Source organism: Neofelis nebulosa, chromosome 4 (genome assembly GCF_028018385.1).
Source record: "Neofelis nebulosa isolate mNeoNeb1 chromosome 4, mNeoNeb1.pri, whole genome shotgun sequence".
NCBI lineage: Eukaryota > Metazoa > Chordata > Mammalia > Carnivora > Felidae > Neofelis > Neofelis nebulosa.
In genome coordinates this window covers 18,962,166-18,988,141 of record NC_080785.1, presented here as the reverse complement: position 1 = coordinate 18,988,141, position 25,976 = coordinate 18,962,166, and the positions used below count along the sequence as shown (strand labels likewise).

The window sequence follows — 25,976 nt, the reverse complement described above, 5'->3', positions numbered from 1 at the left end:
TATTCTGAAAGAAAATCACCAGGGTTTTTGGCACATGAAAAAGAATAATGAAAGTATGTATGAGTCATTTTGTCTCCTAATAGTTGATGAGTACATTTTCAACCCACATGAGGTTTTAACTCTTTAAGTTGGATCCCATATTAAGACCCAGGTTAAGACAATGACCTTAGCAGAACCAAGAACGAGGGAAATCAGAGAAAAGGAATTGACTAAGAAGTTGTTTTTCCTTGGGGTCTTCTCCTGGGTCTGGCCTATGTGGGGAGTGCAGAGCTACAGAAAGCTGGGGATAGGATCATGTTGGGGTTGAGTGTCTCAGTTACAACCTAGAATCGCCCTCTCAACCAAAGCCACCTTCTGTTGAACAGCTCTTTATATGAAAGTGAAAGTCGTGTGGGATGCAGGGAGGGGAGAGCAGATCTGAGGGTTCAGCCAACTATCTACTGGCCTACAAGTTATTGTGAATTTGCAAACAGCCAACTACTGGTAGGATTCCTTCTTTAAGGTGGTGAATTTATTCAGTCTGCTGGAACTTGAGATGCAGTATTCTCTTTTAAAATTTTTTTTTTTAACATTTATTCATTTTAGAGACAGAGAGACAGAGCATGAATGGGGGAAGGTCAGAGAGAGAGGGAGACACAGAATCCGAAACAGGCTCCAGGCTCTGAGCTGTCAGCACAGAGCCCGACGCGGGGCTCAAACTCACGGACCATGAGATCATGACCTGAGCCGAAGTCGGTGGCCCAACCGACTGAGCCACCCAGGCGCCCCCAGTATTCTCTTTTTAAAATATAGGAATGTGGCACAGACAGTTAAGGAAAACACAGAGGCTTGGAAACTGATCTGAATGGGAACCTCTCTAAATCTTTAATAAATAGTGCTCCCTTTTGCAGCACATATACTAAAACTACAATTATATAGAGAAGACTAGCATGGCCTCGTACAAGGAACATGAAGCGATCCATATTAAAAACAAGCAAAAAAAAAAAAAGTCTGAAATAAATAGGCCCCATCTTAGTGCCTTGAGCCTTTTATTTTCTCTTTAGTTTTCCTCACTTTACCTGTGGGTCTGTGTATGTATCTGCATGTGTGTTTATCAAGCATGAGGAATGTTGAAAAACAAAAAAGGGTTAGGGGTGCCTGGTGACTCAGTCGGTTGAGCGTCTGACTTCAACTCAGGTCATGATCTCACGGTTCATAGGTTCAAGCCCCGTGTTAGGCTCTGTGCTAACAGCTAGAAACCTGGAGCCTGCTTCAGATTTTGTGTCTCCATCTCTCTCCCTCCCTCCCCCACCTCTGAAAAATAAATAAACATTAAAAAAAATTTTTTTTTAAAGTTTGAAGGTGACAATTCAAAGTCTGCTCATTGGTGCTCTTGTGTAATCTCTTTCTGTACCCCAGTGGTTCTCTAGTGGTAAGTTATTGATAGAGATTCCCAGGGGCACCTGGGTGACTCAGTCAGTTGAACATCTGACTTCAACTCAATTTTGTGGTTCATGAGTTCTAGACCCACATTGGGCTTACTGCTGTCAGTGCAGAGCCCGCTTTGGATCCTCTGGTCCTCTGTTCCTCTTATGCTCTCCCAAGAATAAATAAACATGGAAGGAAGGAAGGAAGGAAGGAAGGAAGGAAGGAAGGAAGGAAGGAAGGAAGGAAGGAAGGAAAGGGAAATAAAGAGATTCCAAGATTCATATCCACACCAAGTATTTTCTGTAGTCTATTGTTTGATAAATAGCTACTTCAGGTATGAAAGACTGTTCTTCAGATATATATAAATGCAGTGGTTTATAAGATACAGATTACCTTTTATGTATTGAATTTATAGACACTTTATACAGCATTTTATTAGTAAATAACAAAAATATGAGCAATTGTCATAATATCTTAATGTTTCTTGATATTTTAAAAGGATCCACATTCTTAAAATGTTAGAAACCACTGCTATACAAGATAGAGAAGATTCAATATTTTCTCTGGCCCTATCAGTTAGCAGTGGACTGTCTTAATGTATGTTGATCTGACTTGGTCATTTGAGGGGAAAGAGCATGGGAACTGTCACTAGGAGCAACTTGGAACTACTGTGAAGACCGATCCCACAGAATCTTTTATTTAAAAAAAATTTTTTTAACGTTTATTTATTTTTGAGAGGGAGAAACAGAGCGCAGGCAGGGGAGCAGCAGAGAGAGAGGGAGACACAGAATCTGAAGCAGCTTCAGGCTCTGAGCTGTCAGCACAGAGCCCGATGCAGGGCTCAAACCCACGAACTGGTAGGTCATGACCTGAGCCACTCAGGCACCCCAGAATCTTAAATTTAAATGAACAATACTATTCCACTTCCCAGTATCTGCCCTATAAAAACACAGGGGTACAACAGTGCTGTATCCAATAGAGAAAAACTAGGAAAAATCCAAATGTAGGTCAATAGGAAATGGTTAAATAAACTGGGATCCTGTGTAGTAGACGACTGAGAATAAGTTATATCTTGGTGAACTGATTTAGAAAATCGTCAAATATATTATTAAATTTTTTTGAACTGCAAAATAATTATATCATATATACCACGTATGTAAAAAAAAAAAAAAAATAGAATAGCAAGATTGCACATCCAAACTTGATTAACTGTGTGGCTAACCAGAGTAGTATTGTGACTATCAACATAAAATAAGTAAATTTGTACTCATTATAGACTCACCCATGCTTCTTTTTCATTCTCTCCAGGTCTTTAATCCTAAACATGTAATAAAGTCAACTCCCTCCCCCTCCATAAAAAATGGTTATTGCTTTTTCTTATTTTATTTTTGAACATGATTTCCTGATAAGAGATCTTGTTTTGTTAATAAAATACATTGCCAGCATTTTTACTTGACAACTTTAAGGGATGTGCTGTGGTCTTAACTCAGAAAGTAGCAAAATGGAAGAAAAGACAAAATGAAAGGAGATAGGGGTAATGCTCTTCAAACTGTGGGGAACACAGGGTAAAAACAAAATGAAACAGCCTATACTGTAGGTGAAATTCTAAGAATTTTGTCAATGTTGTGCAAGTCTTGAGAAATATTTTATGGGGACGAGAGGGTGAGGGGAGCCCAGGGGCAAGATGAAAACTAGTGCCTCGTCCCAGTGTCTTACTGTGGAAGCTTCCCCACTTCCTTTCTCTCATCTAGTATACACTGAGACCCTGGCCTGTCCAAATGTAGACCCCGATTCTCAGTGATTTCCTTATGTGCCATTCTTCAGTACTTCTCTTTGTTTGCACTTTCTGTCCAAAAGGCACAGCATGTAACATGATTATCTTGTTACTTGGATATACTGAGGCTCTTGAGCTCTAGCGGTAAAAACTTAAAACGTCTTTGGTGCGAAAGCCACAGCATTCCAAGAAAGTTTTCCCACTTCAGAGTCCTGTTTTTTTCTTTTAACACCAGAGCCTTTAAGCTGGTGGTTCTGGGAATGAAAGAAAAACCAGCCCTCTCTACTTTTTTCATACCACTGACACAATCAAATAACATCATGTAATTTTTATGGACCTCTGAGATTTTTTAACACTTATTCACACACACACACACATACACACACACACACACACACACACACACACACACACACACTCCTTTCCAAATATTTGATGAGCCATTTTGCTACCAGCAGCGCTGGCCTTCCTGCAGCAGAGCCGATCATATTTTCACAAGGTGCTTTCCAAGAGATGAGCGAAGGTAGTTAGCAAGAAACAAAGCATAATACTCCAGAGTAAACCTGCTTCCACCCAGCGTGGAAATCATGTATGCTGGCCAATCAGAAATTTTTATTTAATAGAGGTGCCTTAGCTATCATTTGCGAATTACCAGTATTTTAGAAGAATAGATCGGGGTCGCCTGGGTGGCTCAGTTGGTTAAGCATCCGACTTCGGTTCAGGTCATGGTCTCACGGTCTGTGAGTTCGAGCCTCGTGTCAGGCTGTGTGCTGACAGCTCAGAGCCTGGAGCCTGCTTTGGATTCTGTCTCTCTCTCTCTCTCTCTCTCTCTCTCTCAAACACAAACATTAAAAAAAATTTTTTTTAAAGAAGAATGGATTTCAACAAAATGGTTAAATCTCCAGTAAACATAGTTTAATCGTTCTCAGATGATTCAGGGGAATCATGAGTCCCACATTCCCAAGACATCTGGGAACGGTGGTTGTCTCTGCAGAGTGCAGAACACCATGAGACTGGTCAGTGCCGGCATCTGGTGAGGTTTCACAGAAGGAACAAAGGGATTGGTACCCTTTTATTACAATCCAGTGGGCAGTTAGATATGATTTTTACTAGTCAGCAGCATTTCAAATATGTTTAAATCTGTTGTGTGGGAAATGAGAAATGTTAACATTTTGTTTTTATCTCAGTATATAAATCAGGATCCTCTTAAATTCTGAAATGCTAGCTTCTGAGAATTCTTCCTGGATAAATTGTTGAACAAGTGACAAAGTATATCTAGAATGATGTCCTTTGCGGCCTCATTAATAAGACCATAAAGTTGGAAAAATCTTAACTGTCCATCTGTAGATAATAGGTTATATTATAGTTACATCCGTGTAACTACTATGTACATCTATACATACTGTGTTGCTATTGAAAATTATATTTGGCTAATGTGTTGAAAACAGTCACAAATAAAGTAAAGAAACCATTTACGAAATGATAGGTATCACACAATCCCACTTCGTTAACAGTAAAGGTATCTGTGTGTGCATAACAAGATGTCTGGTAAAATACATCGGATATCATTAGTGCCCATGTCTGCTATGGACATATCAGGTAAGGTGTGATAAGGGAGCTGATTTTCACTTTCTCTTTTATACATCTGCTTTTGTCTGGTTGAAGCAAATAAGAAATGTATGTTACTTTTAGAATCCGAAAAAAATGAAACAAATTAAGTTGTCCATTTTGAAAGAAAAGCAATAAACCTGTGGTAGTAGTGTGAAGGGTAAGCTGCTATGAGAGAGGCCTAAAAGCTAAGAAACTACTGAGGCTCATGGAGGGAGTCTCAGAGTTGAGGAATTTCCACACATATCCAGTCATTGGCACACTTGACTTATAAAGTCAAGTGGTTAGGTGTGCCCGAAGGGCTCCATCAGTTAAGTGTCTGACTCTTGGTTTTGGCTCAGGTCGTGAACTCACGGCTTTACAGGTTCACACCCCGCATCAGGCTCTATGCTGGCAGCATGGAGCCTGCTTGGCATTCTCTCTCTCTCCCTCTCTCGCTGCCCCTCCCCTGCTCATGCTGTCTCTGTCTCTCTCGAAATAAATTAACAAACTTCAGTAAGTTTAATAAACTTTACTAACAATAGTAAATAATTAATAAACTTTACTGATAAAGTTTAGTAAATAGTCATATGGTCTGTGACTAAGCCAGCAACAGGGCATGTTGTGATTTAAAATGCCAGGAAAGCATTTTGGCTCCTTGTTTGTTTTTAACTTTGAAAACGACTTTAATATGTTTCTTTATTAGTGCTCATAACAGATCCTTAAAAATCTAGCCCTGGCAACTGTGGATGCTAGGCAAGGAGCTACCAAGGTGGGGTACCAAGAGTACCAAGCGAGAAGAGCTAGAAGAGACCTAGGGTGGTCCAGTTGTCAGGCCACTCCTCCGAGGAGAAATCCAAGCCGAAGAAGAAAGGTTGAGTGTGGCCTGGCCCAGATAGATGGCAAATGTAGTTCACACCAGAGGTGCAAGCCAGCAGCTTCCAGCCATGAAGCACGTTGGGTAGGCCGGAGGAGGAAGGCAGTAACATCTCAAATTGTTCAAGTAGAGTGGGAAGTTGAGGGCTTCACGCGAGGTTCCATTTAGGAGAAGTAGGGGTGAGGGGGCTTGTTTCCAGCACAGGATGTCTCAGATGGGGCTTATATGTCTCTTGCTTGTTTTGGAAAAGAAAGGCCCCAAGTAGTAGCCAAGACCTCATGGCTGATGGAGAAACGCAGAAGAGCAATTCAAGCCTTTCTGTTTGATTAGCTTGGGAAGCACTTATTAAGGACTCATTCTCCCTGCTGTGGTTCAAGCTGTCTACTGAGAAAGCCAAAGGAATATTAGGCCAAGAATCTGAAGACCGAAGCCAAACCACTGGGAAGGGCTTCTGACTGCAAACTACAATGTGATTGAATTAGAAAGGAACATTCGATTCATGTCATGCTGTCACCTCAAATTCAACAAGTCTAAAATTGAACTCATCTTTCCTCACAAAGCAGCTCCTCCGCTGAACTTCCCCAGTAACAACAAAATACTGCACTGTAGAACGCCTTACAGTGACATGTCCAGATTTCATCTGATTGTCACACACTCACAGGCGAGGGAGTTTAACTCAGGTTAAAGGGCCACAAGCTAGTAGGAGACCAGTTCTAGAAACCAGGTTTACTGAGTCCTACCCTAGTCATCTTTCAACTACATCCCATCACCCTTCGCTCCATATCTATAGAAATAAACCAGTCAGTTTCTTAGAATTACTGTGACATTTTATTTGTATTGGCATTTGAATATTGCACACCAGCAGGTTTTAGTAAGTATGAAGTCAGATTTTCTGCAGTAACAAAGGACAAACCAACCAAACTTTGGAATTGTTAATCTTGTTTTTTTAGGTGAAAAACATTCATAGCATTTGTGTTTTTTTAAGTTTACTTACTTATTTTGAGAGAGACAGAGACAGCATGAGCAGGGGAAGGGCAGAGAGAGAGAGAGAGAGAGAGAGAGGGAATCCCAAGCAGTTTCTGTTCTGTCAGTGCAGAGCCCAACGCATGGCTCGAACTCCCAAAACTGTGAGATCATGACCTGAGCTGAAACTGAGAGTTGGACGTTTAACCAACTGAACCACCCAGGCACCCCCATAGCATTCATATTATTGAAGTCAAAAGATAGAAACGATGAAATAAAGTGCTGGATCTAGGCCTTAAAATGTCTCATTTGTAGTCTTACGTAAGCAAACCATCATCAGTTATAGTAGGTTTGTATTGTTGGTACAAATCATATGGTTCTGCTGTTTTATTTTCTTCCATTTGTAAATTATTTTAGGTTTGTCATTGTATAAGAATTATAAGCATGAAATGTTTACATATCTGGATTTCTATGTGTAGAAATGTAAGTAACATTGTAATAAGAGCACTTTAACTCCCTAGTATAAAAAGTAGCCCACTGCTCAATGCAGCTCCATCCCAACCCAAGGACCCGTCAGGCCACCTTGGCCCTGGGCCAGACGGCCTACCCCTGCCTTCCCGGCACTCTGTATCTCAGTATGTGTTACTCCCTCACAAGTAGCCAAGGTAACCATACGGGTCATTTCCTCTTGAGTTTGGACATCTGTAGTTCCCCAGCTCTGGTTCTTTATTTGGGAAGAAAGAAGTATTAACAGAAATGGATGTAACACAGTGATAGTGATTGTATAATTTCCCTAACATCTATGTGTGCAAAGCTCTCCGTGCCTTTTCTGCCCACCTCAGCCCTTAGGTTTCTATGTGTACACCTGTGAGCTACCATGATATGCCCACCATATGGCTGGTAGAATTCTAATGCATGTTTTAGAGCAAAGGAGGAGGACTCTTAGGGAGCCACACTGACTTTGAAGCCATCCTGTCAGTTGTCAATAACGCCTTCCTTCTCCATTGAAAAGGAACTGAAAGGAAAAAATAAAATCCAAGCAAAGAGAGTACCCTACTCTGGATTTTAATTTGCAGTTTGGGCTTATTAATGCCAAAATATGGGTTTGATAACTTGACTCTTTTCTGTTCTTTGTGACAGTATCTACACAAATAATTCATACAACATCCTGAATCTTTTCAATAAGTGTTTTGATTATTTTTGGTTCAGTGCTTTGGATTTCTGCTCCTAAATCTTAAAAGGCTGGTAAGGAGCTTAATGAAGAAATCTAAATATGCTACCCCACAGTTCCCTGCACAACCCACTTTTGTGTAGATTTTTTTTAGTTTAAGCTGTCATTTGATCATTGCAAATTGTCCTCTAGCTAGCGGACTCCTGCTTTTCAGATACTTAAAAGTTTGAAAGCCATTCTGATCAAGTGTCTATGGAACGGAACGATCCATTTAGAGCTCTGTGGTTCAGTCAGTGGTCAAGCCCAGGAAAGGACTCAGGGCTGATCCTGCAAAGAAGCATTGAGATGGTCAGCAGCTGGCGCACTCAAGAGGTTGTCTTCACGATGTTGCAGGATCGCCTACCAGAGGAACGACGACGATGAGGAGGAGGCCGCCCGGGAGCGGCGCCGCCGTGCCCGGCAGGAGAGGCTGCGGCAGAAGCAAGAGGAAGAATCCTTGGGACAGGTGACCGACCAGGTGGAGGTTAATGCCCAGAACAGGTACTGTCCTCTTCGGAATGGAGAATGTCTAAGGTACTTCTTAGCCTGCCTGATGAATGGAACGTGTTGGGCAAAGCATTCCCTTCTCAGCCCAGCTCCACTCTTTTCCAGTCTAACTTGCTCAGTCATTTTTTGGTTATTGTAGGCACCTAATCAGATTGGACAGTCAAACTGATGTGGACATTCAGACACCACTGCTCCTTTCTCTTCCCCTATCCCATCCCCTAAACACACCCCAATTGAAGTGTTTTATTTTATTTTATAATTTAGCAATCTTTTTGTTTACTAAATACAATGGGCTACATCTTTAAATAAGGAAGACTATTTACATTTATTCTTTAGGGTATCGATACCTGTTTTGAACTGAAGATTTATTAGCTTTCTAGTCCTTTGTGCCTACCAGTAGCAAATAGAACTTGAATTTTTAAAGTAGACATGAATTGCAAATGTCTTATTTTTCCTGATGTACAGCCTGAATCAGTATTCTCTGATCACTACGATATTCAGCAAGGTGCAGAATCCTGCTTAATGTAATGTAATTATTCGAACAAGCTTATGAGTTTACTACCACGTTTTTTCCTATACAGGCCTTGGTAGTGACCAGAACAGTGGAGAACCGTTACTAGGTTCAACTTCTTCCAAATGGATCTTTACAGGTTTGCACATATAAGGTCACCTGGTTCATTACGCCACTTGTGAATATATGTAATTTATATGCCCCAAGGCAAAAAAAAAAAAAGATGAGAATATTTTGGGGTCGGGATAGAGAGAAAAATTAACTTTTATTTTAATAATACAGTTCCTTTAAGCCCATCTATATAGAAAATCTGAAGGAAAACAGGTCTGGCCTCTTTACCCTAAATATGAGCAGGTACATGGATTTCTGAAAGTCTTAAATTCTGTCAAGCAGAATGGATTCAATAAGGAAACCTACCGGTTAGGTGGAGAGCCAGAGACCTTGTTTCTTGGTAAGTAGCTCCTAATTAGGGAGGAAATACAGCAAAGGGGTTGTGGGTATGTTCGCTGCCTGGCTCTGAATTCCACCTTGGCCTTTCCCTGTTAAACAGAAATGAAAATCATACCTTTCTCTTAGGAATGTTGTTAAATTTAAGTGAGATTATAATACACATAAAATACACAGTGCCTTGCATACGATAAGCACCTAATTTTAACTATTATCAGGAAAATGGTATCAGAGCTTTACAGAGGAGGCCTATATAGTCATCGCTGCCTTTTCTATCCTCAAACTGAAGGGGAAGGGAGAGAAAAAGTTTTTAAATGGCATTTTGAGGCCCCTTCCTGATTCTGGTTATTAGTGAGTGATCAACAGTGGCTTAAAAGTTACTAGTTACTAGTCGTGTTCTTGCTTTTAAAATCTTGCTTCTACTTGGGCTTCTCTTCTTTTTTCATTTACTAGTAGTAGTTATTTCATGCTGTTGATCGGTTTACAAATCCTTCTTTTTCGTTAAAGTACATCCAGGTCTGAAAACCTATCATTTATCTCTGACATATTAATTATCCACAAGAAGAATTAGTGTTCTCCTTGGGGCTGAGCAACCCTGAGTGGTACTTAACTTCTACTGACGGTCGCTGTTGTGATTTCCAAATAGGCAAAGAAAGATCCAGTAGAATCTGTTCGTCTCTTAACTCAAGAGTACTTTCATCTAGCTGACACTTCGGAATTTGCAGTACCTTTTAAAAATCGTTTGAATTCAGTTGATCCAAAGTTCCTTACATGTAGATTTTCCCCTTAAATTCTAAACTGTTTGTATTTTTAGGGAAATTTAATGCATATATGTCTAATTCATGTAGACAGTGTCCTACAGCAGCGGTTAAAGCCAAGAAAGTTTAAAATCCAGCCTTTACTCTGCCATTTCTTACTGTTAAATGTGAAATGTGGTTTTTGTTTTTTTTTTTTTTCAAAATTAAGTGGACTTGAACTTCAGAAGGGCCCAGTTCAGTATGAACCATGAAATTTAATGGAGTTTCTAAACATGGCAAGACATACTCTTCCAACTCTGGTCACAATTTCTGATATCACATAACTGGCTGTTTCCTGCCAGTGGAGACCAACAGCCCTGGCTTGAACTGTAACAATGAGTGCGGTGATGGATATGGTACAGTCTGGTTTTTTGAGATTTTCTTTTCTTTTTTAACAAACATCAAATTTAACTATTTTTTATCAACTATAGAGAAGAAGGGCAAGAGACCCTTTGTTCGTGGAAATCTTGACAAAGAATTTAGATGGTGTATGTATTAGGGTAATATCAGCCACCATAACAATGAGCCCCAAATTTTAGTAATTTAATGCAGCAACATGAATGAGTCCAATGTGGGTTTTTCTGAATAGTAAATAGAACTGATCACCAACTAGCTTTCCTTTTGTGACTCTGTCTACTCCTGGGGTTTTGAGGTTTTCTGATCAAGTCATCAGACAGAGATGGGAGAGGATGTGCTTCTGCTGCTTAATAGTCTTGGTCTAGACATATCACTTATGCTCACACTCAATTGGAAATTATTGGTCACATGGTTCCACCTAGATGCAAGGAAGAGTGGAGGGCAAGAAATATAATCCTTGACTGGTATTAGTCACCTCCCTGTGACAATGGAAGGAGGAGCATGAATTGTGGTGGATGGTTAGATGTCCCTCCCACGGGGGTCACTGGCATTAGTATAGCATCCCCACACTGTAAGGTACACCTGCTTCCTTTCCAAATGCCTTATGCCCCACAGATCCAGCTCAAGAATTCTAGATGACTTGGTAATATGTGGAAATACTATGTGATACTACAAGAATTCCTTCATTTCTCAGTTTGGTCCTTGTCTTAGTTTGAGTTGTCCAGGAAGCAGATTCTGGAGCAAAAAGATTTAAACACAGGCAGTTCATTTGTGAAATGATCCCAGGAAACACTGGCAGCAGTGTGGGAAAGTGAAACAGGGAAGGAAAAGCAACCAAATAAAGGTTTCATTCATTGCCAAGCAAGTTAGCGCTGCTGGGATCTGGAGCTCAACTCCCCTGGGAGACTCAGAGATCCCGTGCAACAAGGCACCTCACAGTTATTCAACTCGAGAGGCGAGGGAGCCGAGGTATTTATACACTAATGCTCATCCATTTTCGCTTGATGGCTGGCATAGTAGAGTAGACTCCAGTGGCCAGAGAAGGACTAAGGGCAAAGGCACTCACGTGCTGTCTGCTGAAAGCCCGGCAGGCACGTACTGTTATGATACTATCCGAAGGGACATCCTGGGTGCACGCACGCCTGGTACCGCGAGCATCTGTTCCGGTGTGGGTCAGGCTACGAGAATCCAGCTCACCAGCTGACCCAAGCTGTCTTGTTTCTCTTGTCCAGTGTGGCCGATGAGGAGGTCAAGACAACCACCTCAAACACCCAGGTGGAGGGTGATGACGAGGCCGCGTTCCTGGAGCGCCTGGCTCGGCGGGAGGAAAGACGCCAAAAACGCCTTCAGGAAGCACTGGAACGGCAGAAGGAGTTCGACCCAACCATCACAGACGCAGGCTTGTCGCTACCGAGCAGAAGAACGCAGAACAACACCGCCGAAAACGAAGCTGCGGAGAAGGAAGAAAAAAGTGACCGTCGCCAAGAAAGATACGAGCTAGAGGAGACAGAAATAGTCACAAAGTCCTATCAGAAGAATGACTGGAGGGACACTGAGGAGAAAAAGAAGGAAGAAAAGGAAAAGGAGGAAGAGGAGGAAGAGAAGCCAAAGCAGGGGAGCCCTGAAGAAAATCAGGTAGAGGGGCCGGTAGAAGACAGAACAACAGAAACCGCGGCAATGCCGTTGACAACTGGGCAGACCAGTGCAGAAGAGCCTCAAACAGAGGGGGAGGGGGAGCAGGGGTCAGAAGAGGCCGCCCATCGTGAAAGGAGGGAGAGGGAAGAAAAGGAGAGAGCCGAGGCAGAGAGGGCCAGGCTGGAAGCAGAAGAAAGAGAAAGAATGAAAGCTGAGGAAGAACAAAGGGTAGCGGAGGAGAAAGCAAGAATTGAAGCAGAAGAAAGAGCAGCTGCCCAAGAGAGAGAAAGGAGGGAGGCGGCCGAGAGGGAGAGGGCTAAGGAGGAAGAGAGAAGAGCAGAGGAGGAGAGGCAGCGGGCAAAGGCGGAGGAAGAACGGAAAGCTAAGCTAGAAGAGCAAAAACGCCAGCAGCTAGAAGAGAACAGAAGAGAAATGCAAGAGAAAAAGCAGAAAGGGGAAAAGGTAGACGAGAAAATAGAAGGGAAACGGGTAAATGAAAAGAAAGTACAAGAAGATAAACTTCAGACAGCTGTCCAAAAGAAACAGGTACAGTAAACATTTTGCACCAAACGTGTGATGCCTGTGACTTACGAGAAATGTAATGCACATCAGACTTGGGACCGAGGCACGTTCCTGCAGCCCCGCGTGCTTGCCCGTTTGGCAAGCCGTTCATTTTTTTCGGCCATAGCAATAGGTAAGCACAAAGCAATTGATCGATGGTTAAATATTCAATCAACCAAATTTACCAGCCAGAGAGAAATGAATTGCTCTGTGCTTGCTAGTTGCAAATACCAGAAAAATGAACTAACCCAAAGATGATAAATGTGGCAGTGCTGCGTTGACTTCTAATTCTGCACCTGCATCTAAATTCATTCCTATTAACAACTTACCTCTCTCCATAGGTCTACATGAGGCAAGAGGACCGTAACTCCTCCCCACACCCACGTGTTTGGCATTTAATTAAAAATTATATTTTAAAAATTGGGGTGGGAAAGGGGACATAAAGAATCACGGTCAGAAATTTCATCTTGAGAAGGCAAAAATAACCCCCTTGAAATCAGCTGGCAGTGAAGGAGGGAAAGGAGCCAATTTGGAACTTTCATTAAAAATATGTCAAAACCATGATTTGCCATCATGTAGACCTGAACTTCATGTGGACTTGCAGAAAGCCATTCATCTGGGGTGGTATCAGTTTGTAACTGACTGGTAATTAAGGGCATACATTTTACTGCTTTTGCCATCTGGATGACGCAAATAAATTCATGTCGCCTGAGAAGGGTGGAAAGGGGGGCGAGGGGAATGTTTGCAAACCATGAAAGATGTTTTTCTGTCTGCAAGCCTGCATTGAAAGCACTGTACCTAACCACCACCTGCATCCCCGCCTACCCCTACCACACACGCACACAAAAGAAAGAAAGAAAAAAGAGATGCTTGCACATTCACCTCTGCAGAGAGAACTCCCCATCACTAAGTCTGCATGGTGCTGAAGTTGTCTTTCACTCCTGCTCATCACACGGGGCTCGCGACCACAGCTACATTTGAGACAATCAGAAACGAGATGCACCAAACCACACACGAGGTTTGTAAACACGCCTGAGGACCACCAGGTCACGCTAGAGTCCAGGGCGCACACTGGCAGGCACACGAGAAAAAACTTCGGTGGAAAGAAACCACCCCACGTTGCTGTTTAGAATCACTGACACCAAGGGTTATGTGAGCACTGAGTCAGCAAAATCGCAAGGCACGAGCAAAGTGACCTGAGCACCCTCTCACTCTTGTAAGCCAGAAAGGGCTTCTTTTAAACGAGTGACCTTGCCACTCTTGAACATAAAAAGGAAGAAGAAAAGGGGGCCAAAGCACAAGCTAAAAGAGAAAAGTCCCAAGAAGACAAGCCTACCTTCAAAAAAGAGGTAAATATTATTGACAAATGACCTAATCATGAAGCAACCGAGAGCAGTGTTGCATGACATTTCATGTCTGCTGATCTCAAAACTATAACCTGTGATCCAGTGTTTTTCAAGCTATGGCTTGACTTCATGATTCATTGAATGGTAACATCAACTTCGAACATCTCAAAAGTAATTGAATGTGTCAATGGGCGTTTTAAAAAAATGAAATCAAATAGAAGATATCAGAGGGCATTCTAAGCAGTATTACATCAGGATTTAAATTGTCTTTCTTCCTGCGAGTCACAGAAAGCTTGAAAAACACTGCTCTGATCAGTTTTTCCCACTTTCTCCACCTCTATGTGTACTGTTTTCTCCTTGAACCATCCTGCTTTCATTTCAATTATGGAATATTTCCAACTGGCTTCGATTAATGATTTAACTTTCCAAAGGAAAAACACCCCCCCCCCCCACATCTCAGTTAACACATTTGATGCACTGAAGGTGGTATTTGGTTTTCAAAAGAAAAGTCTGGCAAAATGTTCTGCATTGCATTTCTGAGGCACACACGGGAGCTGGTGCCAGGGTGTTTGGCTGTAGGTAAGTAAACGAGTCAGTGGAGCAGAGGCTGCCGCACGGAGGATGTCATTCCCCCCGACAGAATCAAAACGCCACATCAGAAAGCCTGACCTCGTCTTAACCATTGTGTTTATGTTAGCCCCAAGTAATCCTAAAAATTGTGACAGCATCTAGTAAGTTCAAAGTACTTAAACGTGGTAGAAGGAAATTATCGAGGGGAGGAAGATTTGAATTTCTTTGCCCATGGAACTGAGCTGTCACTCTAGAGGGCCAGCTCCAATGGACTCTTGCTGTACTTCTCTGCCCATTATGGCATCTATCAAGAAACAGAAAAATCCGTATTTAGAAAATTACATGAGAGGTGGTTATTTGCTTAAATTCTTTTCTTCATAAGACTCACAGAAAACATAAGAACCCCTAGATCATGTTATATTTATTTGGGTTAAGATGTGTGTACCTTCCTGTTTCTCATAGAACTTGTGGTGGCTTGGGAGTAAAAACTGAATGCATGAACCCGCCCATCTAAAGGAAGGTGGAAGCAGAAATGCTAAGAACTAGGAAGCTGAATTTGGCTCCAATGAGGCAGCTAAGGAAATGGTTGAATATGGTGGGAAGCGCTGTTCTCATTTTCTGGCAGAACAACACCTACAGATTCACCTAAAAACAAAAAAAGTGAAAGTTACTTGAAACTTAAAACAGAAATGGGCCACGTGGGCTCCTCTGTCGAGCTGGTGTTTTGTGGGGAATATCTTCACAGAAGGAAGAGGGCATAAAGTCAGAATTCAGCGATTAAGTCTGTGTGGGGGAGGAGAAGCTAAAGAGCACTGTGTGGATTCTGTATTTAAAATGTAATTCGCTTTACTAAGATGTGATTTGTTTTTAATCACCAGAACATTCTATGTCTGTATGTTGTGCCTGTGAGCAAGAAAGGATTCATGAGTGGCCACCCAAATCATCCCTCTGCCTCTGTCCAGAGAAAACCCCAGTCCAATAATGTCGGCGGTGTAACCATCTCAGACCTGCCCCTTTCTCAGTTTGTCCTACACCCCATTCTAGAGTCCCAAAACTTTTGGCCTCTTTTTTTACACAAGGCCAGATTAGCCACTCAACCCAGGCTCAAAAAAAAAAAAAAAAAAAAAAAAATCTGGCATTCCTGCTTTAACAATGCACACGTAAATCACTGGTTGAATGACTAGTTGCGTGGTTACTTTATGTAAACAACTTTGAATTCTATTTTACATGATTTAGCCATTTCAAACACCCTCCTCCTTTTTTTTTCTTTTTGTTAAAAAAAAAAAAAACAAAATAAAAAATGTCCTTTCAAGGAGAGCTATGTGGGTAAACACAAATATCACATGAGACTTCTTAGAGAAAACATTTCCAGAAGTCACTCCAGTACCTTAGAAAAAACTGTCTTTCTACCCCTGCAGCCCTGCAGTTTTAGCTGTTTGTGGTGACGGATCACAGAACATCACCAGCCTTGAAACGTTAACTTAGCTTTCTTTTTCTCCTCTCCAACTATAAAATGCCTCTTTTTAGTTCTTCACCCCGGAGCTCTTTTCTTTTTTTTCCTTTTTTTTTTTTCTTTTTCTTTTCCTGGCCTCTAACAGAAAACCAGTTTACAGCAGAGTTGTTCATATGATACTGAAATCGATATTCCTGTCATACACCAAAGTTCCCCAAACATAGGTGTGCATACAAATCCCTGGAATCTTATGAAATGCAGAATCTGACTCGGTAGGTCTGGGATGGAGTCCAAGCTTACTGGTAAGGTCTGTGTATGTCGTTCACAAACCAAACCCTCAGTAGCAAAGACATCCATGTGACAGACATTGGACCCAAAACAGGAATTGAGGCTTCTGAGTCTAACAAAAAATGTGCTGGACCTGATTTGAAATACTATAACTTGGATGAATTCTTGTCAGTCTTCTGAAATCAAATAATGCAAAGCACCATTCTACAGAGGCTGACAGCTCAGTCTTCTTGCCTTGATCACTTGACCTTTTGAGTGTCTCTCTGGCACGAGGGCATGTCAGTTGAATTCTCACCTCCACCCACCTACACCTGTGTGTTATCCCTTTGGATATCCCCAATATCCAGAATTTCATCCAAATGTCACATTTGACCAGAGCCTTTCTTATGCTAATATTATCTGAATGTGAAGCACATTAACTCTTCAGAGTACTCAGCTACCTATGAACCCATCCCCAGATTTTCTTCACGGTTACCTTCTGACCTAGAAGATCAAATGCTTTTCCCTCAGAATCTCATGAGTGTAGGTTGAATCTGCAGTTGAATCCAATCCACTATGCTCCTTAAATTTAAAGGCACTATGGAATGAATTTACTTATTTATTTGTTTATTTATTTATTTCCCAGAAAGAGAAAATAATTTGCAATCCCAAATCATTATTTCACTGGGAATTTTCCTAAGAAAGTCTTCCAAAGAGAATATAAGCATACCACCCTCTATAACCTTTGCCAATAAAGGCAGAGCTTGCAAAAGAGGCAGGGGGAGGTATTTTTCTTCTCTTAGACATGTATTGTTTTACAAAACTATTTTATACACATTTTTGGTCAACAAATCAGGTAATGCATTTGGGGAGAATGGAATTATCTCTTGACTCCAAAATAAGAGAAATGAGTTAAAGGGCATTTTGCCTTGCACAGTGCTCCACAAACCACTCAGAGTGTGTTTCGTGGGTCCCCTGAAATGGGACACCCTTTAGCTCCCAAATTTGTATCCCCACGTACTTCTTAACCAGGATACAAACTTCAGTCCCTGGTATCTAGGGCAATATCCAGCAATGGTGGCTCAAGATGAGAATAGGCATTGCCTATTCCTGCCTGTCAATGACATTGATTTCTTATTGGGTGAGAACAGCCACCAGAGAGCTGCAGTCAAGCTGCAGGACAGGTCAGAGCTTCCCTCTCTTCTCTGTAGCCTCTCACAACAAATCAGGAGCCAAGAGGGAAATGAGAGGGTGAAGGATCAGGAAGGAATCCTCTGATCCAACCTCTCTTATGTATATGGAGCCAACATCCCAGAGAAAATTAGGTGACTTAATTTTAGCTAGTCTGTTGATAGCACTGGAACAAAACTCATTTCCTGACTTCCGGACAGAGCTCTCAGAGAGAGTGGCAGAACAACAGCCTTCTTTTTCAGCATGTCCAAGGGATAGCCTAGGTATATCCCCCTTGGAGAAAGATTTAAGTCTTAACTAATTAGGGCAATATGGCAGTGAATAGTCTATCTGTGGTAATTTAATCATATAACATCCAAAGAAGGCAGTCAGGCAAAGGACTACGCAAGGCTCATCAGTAAACAGAAAAAAAAAAAAAAGTGCTATGCTTAGTAAAACATGTACTTTAGAAATAAGTGTTCAGAGAGTATCTGAGAAATAGCTGGAAAGAGGTGAGTGATCAGGAGGCCATACTGGACAGCACCTGAAGGCCTAAGTTCTTATGCCTATCCTTCCTCTGTTGCTTGCTCTAGAACGTTAGTGTTTTGTCATTGGTTGTCTTGAAAACAGCAATAATGAACCTCCCCTGTTTTCACACTCATCCTTTAAGAATGGATGAGCTGATACAAGTAATCTAAGCTCTCAGCAAACTATGTAAATTCATTTTACTTTGAAGTAATGTGTCTCTTTTACCGTGAGGAACTTATAACACAAAACTCACAAAAAATTAAAGTGAACACCTGCTGCCCATGTAACACCTTCCGCTGTCTCTGCAACAATCACAAAACCACTTCTGGAGACTAAACTATTACCTGCAATGGAAGTCAAGGTAAACCCTGAAGTTTTTCCTATTCCATTTGAACTGTGGTAGTTTAGATGACTACAGACATGGCCCATGGGTCTCTGAGCCATCCCACTAAAGGTAGGGTAATTTGTCTTCTATCCTCGGGACCCTACTTACTCATTTTATTACAAGGATGAGCTTCCTCGGCAATCTGCCAACATTGGCTTGGCAGATCTGGCTGACTTGGTAGGTTTCTTCTTTTTTCTTCTTCAACACATTTGTGTCTTTTTCAAAGGCACACTCTTCATCCAAGAAAAAAACCAGTTCAGCCAACCTAGACGTTCTCCCATCAATGCCACACTAATGATCACCCTTTTCAATGAGAACTACGAACAGCTACTCTTACACAGCATTCCCAGAACATAATTGTTTCCAAACAGCAACACCTCCACTGCTCCTGAAAACAAAACCCTAGTGAAATCAGGGATGATCTTGACTTCCTTAAATTGTGGTCAAGGTCTTTGCGCAGAGGCTGGAGGACCATAGCTCACACTCTAAGAATTTCCTCTGACCCTAGCTGTACCACATCATTCTCCAGTGGTTTGTTTTACTTCTGAGTTTTCTGGCTTCCTAGTAATTCTGGGTCTTATTTGGTGATACCCACCCAAACTAATACGGTTTTTATCACTGTGTTTCTTCCTGATATGTGCTGTTGGTTAGATCAAAGATGAGAAGATTAAAAAGGACAAAGAGCCCAAAGAAGTGAAGAGTTTCTTGGATGGAAAGAAGGGATTTACAGAAGTGAAGTCACAGAATGGAGAATTCATGACCCACAAACTGAAACACACCGAGAATACTTTCAGGTAAGAAACAGAGACTACTTAACAATGACTGTGTTCACATGTGAAGAAAAAATAGTAGTCTCCCTATCCTGTGCCTCCAGACAGAAACGTGCTAAACAGACAACATATTTCTGTTGTGAAGTCATTGGCCATTGTCTTAGAGATACTCAGTCAGCAGGTCAGGCTATCAATCACTAACAGAAGACCAGTAGCCATTGCTCAGACAAGGTTTAATCTGCTTTTCCCATTATTTAGCAGGACAGATCATGCTTAGTATCCATGTTTCTGTTCCCTCACTTAATATGCTATATAAGCTCAGCTTATTAGAAAACATTATGACTGGGGTTAATGTCATTGGTTCTTTCTATGGCCCAGCCAGTTTCATAAGAGACCCTTGTCAGTACCATTTTCAAGAATGCTTTTTTTTTTAAAGATTTTAAATAAATGTTGCTTAAAACTGAGGTTGTCCTTTGGCGAAATACTTGGGAAATGTTAGGTTAAACTAAATTAATCAGATCTCTTTACCGACTCTGAGAGCGTTTGATGTTCATTTGTATTGGGAATCTCAAAGAGGGAGGCATAGGGCACAGGACTCACGTTCCATTTAATACCCTTTGGAAAACCCTCTTGCATAACTTCACTTTCCCCTCCTTCCCCCCCCCCCATCATGTTGAATACCTGGACAATTTGTTTTAGGACAGACAGACAGGTATGTGCAGGTAAATCCTTACTTCTAGATACATCGAATACTGAGAGCTCCCTGCCAGTTTTGTAGATGGACCTATGTTATAGAAATCTGCCATGGACACCTTGGCTACATGATTCTCTGTGCCCCACTCCTACACCTACACCCCCTCGAACCGCTTGTGCCGAATTCCTACCTCTTTTAATGTCACTGGCTTCTGTTCCCTATGTTCTAGAAGAGTCTTGGGTCCCTGAAACGTGGATTCCCCTGGGATTGTTCTTTGGCAGCAGTCTTACCTGTAGACCCTGTTTTTCTGAACAATTCAAATAAGAAAGTCCCCAAGCAAGTATTGTGTAGAAGCTGGACATATTCCTTACACCAAGGCCTTTGTAGCATTCAGAAGCGAGCAGAGCTGGTAGGGCTTTGCCCCTCTGAGCAGGCTAAAATGGGGGAATATAACTGCCCCCAAATAACTTTTCTACATACAAATTTGAGCAGAAAGGTAGTCACTTTATCCAAGGGAGAGCCTACAGAAGAATATGTGTGCATAAACAGCCTAAGTAAACTGTGTAGGACTAGGATGTGTAGAACCTATAGATGTTACTTGAGATTGGCAAGAAAGTAGATTTCAGTAGAAAATTAGGAGTTTATTTAAAATTCATAGAAAATCTAGAATCAAGTTGATTCAGGCGAGTAAGCTGAGTCCAAAGCTTGCTGAAGCGTCAGTAGTTGAATATTTCAAAGCCCTATAGAAGAGTGTCAGGTTCGTGCAAAGTATCCCATGAATATTGTCTAACAATATTACTGTCTTATTATTTGATAGTTTAAAATCTGCTTTGTGGGCATGAGTATATTTTTTTAAAGAAAAGTAATGTTTTTTTAAAAAATCTGTCAGCAGAGAGAAGCTTGGTTAACAATTAGCAAACTTGCCAACCAGCTTTAGTCAGAGCTTAAATTAATAATTAACACGCCCATTGTGTGGAAATCCAGAGAGCTAGGAATTCAAAGAGAATAGGTGTAGTGTTGAGAATTCTTAAATGGGACTCTGGTCTTAAGTGTTCCATCTTTGGGCAGAAAACAATGACAGAAACAAGGTGGTACCGTATCATGCTTTTTTGTTCAGCTGCCAACATGGGTTCGTTTTAGTTTCAGTTCAAAGTTGATGCCAGTGGAAGCTTAGGTGTCAGGTTTTGCTGTATCTACTTATGAAGTGAGGAGCTTTCTAAGGAAGGAAGTAGGAGCCTCTATTTAGATTAGCCGAGTGCCCACTAGCCTAACTGAAAACAAGCTATGTTCATGGGGAAAGGTTTGATGTACATCTAGACCTACACCTAAAGGAACCGTGGAGAGGGCACCTGGGTGACTCAGTCGGTTAAGCGTCGGACTTCAGCTCAGATCATGATCTCGCTGTTTGTGAGTTCGAGCCCATGTCGGGCTCTGTGCTGACAGCTCAGAGCCTGGAGCCTACTTTGGATTCTGTGTCTCCCTCTCTCTGCCCTTCCCTGCTTGTGCTCTGTCTCTCTCTCTCTCTCTCTCTCTCTCTCTCTCAAAAATAAATAAATATTTAAAAAAAATTTTTTTTTATATATCTATAAAGGAACCAAGGAGAGAGGAGAGAACTTCTGGCAGAAATTTCCATGTTAGTGGCACCCTAGTGCTGAGGGCATGCTGGTACATCCAAGTAGAGGTGATATGGACAAAACTCTTGCTCCTGGTTCGAACATAGCTCATGTTTGATTTAATTACTGCCCCCTTTGATGTTCCTGTTTTCTTCACTAGATTGTTTTCTCTGAAACATGGCATTAACAAAAAAATCTCAACTCAATGAGCAATGTATAGAAATAGCAGATTACACCAAGGTTTTATAGAAAGTTCGAAATGAGCATTTGTTTTGTTTTCTATTTTTAACGTGGTAACTAAAGTTTTGTCTAATTATAGGAAAAAAGATCCTCGTTACGAAACATTCAGAAAATAGGGGCACCCAAGTGGCTCAGTCGCTTGAGCGTCCGACTTCGGCTCAGGTCATGATCTCACAGTTCGTGAGTTCAAGCCCCGTGTCAGCCTCTGTGCTAACAGCTCAGAGCCTGGAGCCTGCTTCAGATTCTATGTCTCCCTCTCTCTCTGCCCCACCCCCACTCATGCTCTGTCTCTCTCTCTGTCTTAAAAATAAATAAAACATTAAAAAAAAACTTAGAAACATTCAGAAAATAGAAGTACAAAAATAAGCACCAACCATCAGTAACATTTTTTCCATATATTTTCTATGTCTATATAGTCAAAATAGACAAATATGTATAGTGTGCATATATAACTCTATGTTTTTCCATTGATTCTTGCAATATACATAACAGTTTATCGTAGTTTCCTTTTCTGTACCAATGAATATGAGCTTACAATTAATAATGTTAGAGTATTCCACCAGACCAACGTGTCATGATTTATGGAACCAGTCCCTAATGATAGGCATTTTGATTGTCCAAAATGAAGACTGAGCGACACCTAGTGGAATCTGGAGAAGTTTTTAGAGGCTTGTGTTCTGCAGGTCCCAACTCCTGTGCACTAACTAACATGATGAACGCAGAGAGCAAACTCATTTCTGAAGATGGAAAGACCTGGAATTAACTCAGGGGGGAGATTTTCTCTGTAAGTCACAGACCTAGGAACTTATAAGACCCTGAAAGAGCAACATCAGGTTTTAAGGGACTCTCTAACCTTTGTTTGAGTTCAAAATAAAAGAGTACATCTCTAACTCTCAAGAACCTAGAACAGTATTTTAAAACTTTTTAACCTAAACTCTTAGTCAGAAATAAATTTGACATCATGACCCAATACAAAGCTACGTATATTCTTAAAACCGAAACGAGCATGTCAAGAAATGGTGCTTTCCCTTGCTCTATGCAATACACTTTGATGTTTTTGGTTTTGTTGTGTATTAATTTTAATGTTGATTATAATCTACAATATTGATTTTCCATCCTGCCACTTGCAAAGGTTGGAAAGGACAGAGTATACTCAGAACTACCTCAGGGTTCAAAAAACAGGAGTTATACACATAAGATCAGTATTGGCGATTATGTAGTCTTGAACTCATTTTCTGCTTTATTCTTTTTCTTGCTCCATAGCTAGAAACACCGAGCCCTTCTCTACATGGAATAAATTATATCAGACGGTGGTAATTCATCTGTTCCTTAGACAAAGTGTTAGGGATGGGCTTCCTGTGTTCGGAGCTAGTTAAGCATGACCTCACTGCCTGTTAATGACTTAAGTAGCTGGCAAGCTACGTCCTTGTCTCTTATGTAAGGATTCTCTGTAACTAGGCACACTTTTGAGCACAGCACTAAATTCTCCTAAATAAAGTGCTCGGAGAATCCAGCTTACATGAGTTTTGCATGAAACATGGTTTTCTGATGCAGTTCTTCTGTCACAACCAACATGTTTTGTAGACAATTATCAATGGCATAACTCTATTAGATAGCAAATTTATCAAAGGATCTCAGAGTCAGTAGGGGCTAATGATCTCTCTCCTTTTTATATGATTTGTGGGAGAACACTAGGAATACCAGTCCTGACATGCATTTTATTGTTTTTAATGTTTATTTTTGAGAAAGAGGTAGGAGTGGGGGAGGGGCAGAGAGAGAGAGAGAGGGAAAGAGAGAATCCCAAGCAGGTTCCTCCCTGACAGCAGAGAGCCCAATGCAGGGCTCGAACTCAAGACCCGTGAGATCATGACCTGAGCTGAAGTCAGAGGCTTAAGCAACTGAGCCACCCAGGCGCCCCCTGTAGTACAATTTTAACATAAGGACACTTGGGATAGTGTTCTGTCTCTGGTCTTTTTTTAATGTTTGTTTATTTATTTATTTAGAGGGGGGGGAGGGAGAGAGTGCAAGTGGGGGAGGGACAGAGAGAGAGGGGGACAGAGGATCAGAAGCAGGCTCTGAGCTGACAGCAGAGAATCCAGTGTGGGGTTCGAACCCGCAAACCGTAAGTTCATGACCTGAGCCTAAATCAGATGCTTAACCGACCGAGCCACCCAGGTGCCCCGTCTCTAGTCTTAACATGTTCCCAGTTCTACAATGAAACCTCTGTGGTTCTCCTTAATCCTAAAAGAAAACTTCAACTGACGTTCAATTTTATTTCTAACTCACAAAAAACGTACCCATTTTCTTGTTGTTTTATATGCTGTGCCATCTGATAAAGCATTGCTTCCACTCGAGCATGGAAGGTAGTTAGGCCTAGACTGCAGAAATTCTAGAGACTTAAATCCCTCACAGACCCTCTGGTCTTCAGGGTAGGAGGTGAAAGGTAGAGGCCAGCACATTCAATTCAGTTGATTTTTTATTTTCTAACAAACCCTATTTAACACCTGATATAATTATAGGACAGTGGAAAAAAGAGTATACTTGGGAGAGAAACACTACAATCTGGTCATGGCCCTACCACTTGCTACCGAAAATTGGGCAGACTGTTTTTCTGCCCTCACGTATCATTTCCTTACTTGTAAAGTGGGGGTATTAACCTAACCTGCCAACTGCCTGGTTACTGTGGCTATTAAATGAGATAATAAATATGAAAAGGGTCTACACAGCATAAGTAACAACCCTAACGACACGATATCAGAACTAATTTAGTAATGTTAAGTCCTGATTAGGAATAGTCATGGCATGTTAGACCACACAAACTGACGCCGTAGGTAATGCAGTTGTTCAGAGCTTTCTTGGGGGCACCTGTGTCGGAATAGACCTACAAGCCTGTGGTTAGCTCTCAGTCAAGAGGCAAAGGGGAATTCCATCTGCCAGAGATCAGCTGCTAGAGTTGAGTTCAAGACAGAGATGATAAAGCAGCTTTATTTCAGTGCCTCCCCTAGTTCCAGCCGTCTTTTCTTGTCTCCAGTGTAGATCCAGGATTCCAGACAGACCCAAATTAACCAGTTACTTATGGCAGAGGACTACTAGGGTCACACCTAGACTTTTAGAACTCAATCTAATAGCAATGTTTTGTGTTACATACCTCCCTTCCTAGTAACAACTAATTTTTATGATGATACATAAATCAACATTGATTTAATAGTTAATTTCATGGGATTCAAAGAATAGCCCACTGAGGTAAAGAGAACAAATGATATTTGCCCATTTTTTCCATGTTGTATCACGCATCATTAAAAAAATTATTTTTTAACTGTGGTAAAACACGTAACATAAAATTTACGATCTTAACCATTGTTTAAATGTTTTTGTTTATTTTGAGAGATTGGGAGAGAGAGAGAGAGTGTGCAAGTAGGGGCGGGGCAGAGAGGAAGAGAGAGAAAATCCCAAGCAAGCAGGCCCGCACATCAGCACAGAGCCCGATACCCAGCTTGAACTTACAAACTGTGACATCATGACCTGAGCAGAAATCAAGAGTCGATTAACTGAGCCACCCAGGCGCCCCACCATCTTAACCAGTCGGTAGTGTTAAGCACACTCACAGTGTTGTGAAACATCTCCAGAACTTTCTCATCTTGCAGACCTGAAACTCTATACCCATAAATAACTCCCCACAGCCACTGATAAGCACCAATCTACTTTCTGGTTCCCTGAATTGACAACTTTAGATAACTCATAAGTGGAATTATGTAACATTTGTCTTTTGGGGACTGGTTTATTCCGTGTAGTATAATATCCTTAAGGTTCATCCATGTTGTAGCATAGGACAGGATTCCCTTACTTTTTAAGGCTGAATAATAGTACACTGTATGTATGCACCACTTTCTGTTTGTTTTTTCATTTGTTGGTGGACATGTGGGTTGCTCCCCCTCTTGGCTGTTGTGAATAATACTGCTATGAACAAGGGTATGTGAGATCTTTTCAAGATCTTTTGGGTATATACTCAATGGGATTGTTGGACTATATGGTAGTTTTACTGTTAAGTTTTTAAGGAACCTCCCTACTGTTTTCCATAGTGGTTGCGTTGTTTTGCCCATTTTCCATTTGCCATTTTCCCACCATCAGCGTCTGTTTGCCCCTTTGTACAACAGGACACCAAGGATAAGTGGTAGAAAGGGATCAGATTCAGACCTTGAGACTTCAGGCGGACCCCAACCTACCCTTGGGGCGGGTGTGAACATCCACTGTCCAACGACTACCAACTACCGGCAGTGGAGATTTCTTTTGGTCTGGGGTGCAAAGCC

The 25,976-nt window shown here is 41.4% G+C and overlaps 1 protein-coding gene across 9 annotated transcripts in view; it reads left to right on the top strand.

Annotated features, from left to right (window-relative positions):
* The window catches only part of CALD1 (caldesmon 1), a 189,271-nt gene that overhangs the window by 141,382 nt on the left and 21,913 nt on the right, over positions 1 to 25,976 (top strand). For 6 of the 9 annotated variants that reach the window (XM_058724226.1, XM_058724227.1, XM_058724223.1 and 3 more), the window contains 4 exons: positions 8,173 to 8,319; positions 11,670 to 12,618; positions 13,908 to 13,982; positions 19,004 to 19,146. In XM_058724226.1, the coding sequence (XP_058580209.1) occupies positions 8,173 to 8,319; positions 11,670 to 12,618; positions 13,908 to 13,982; positions 19,004 to 19,146 (1,314 nt within the window). The remainder of the gene's footprint in view (positions 1 to 8,172; positions 8,320 to 11,669; positions 12,619 to 13,907; positions 13,983 to 19,003; positions 19,147 to 25,976) is intronic. The other 3 variants (XM_058724232.1, XM_058724231.1, XM_058724228.1) reach the window with 2 other exon arrangements.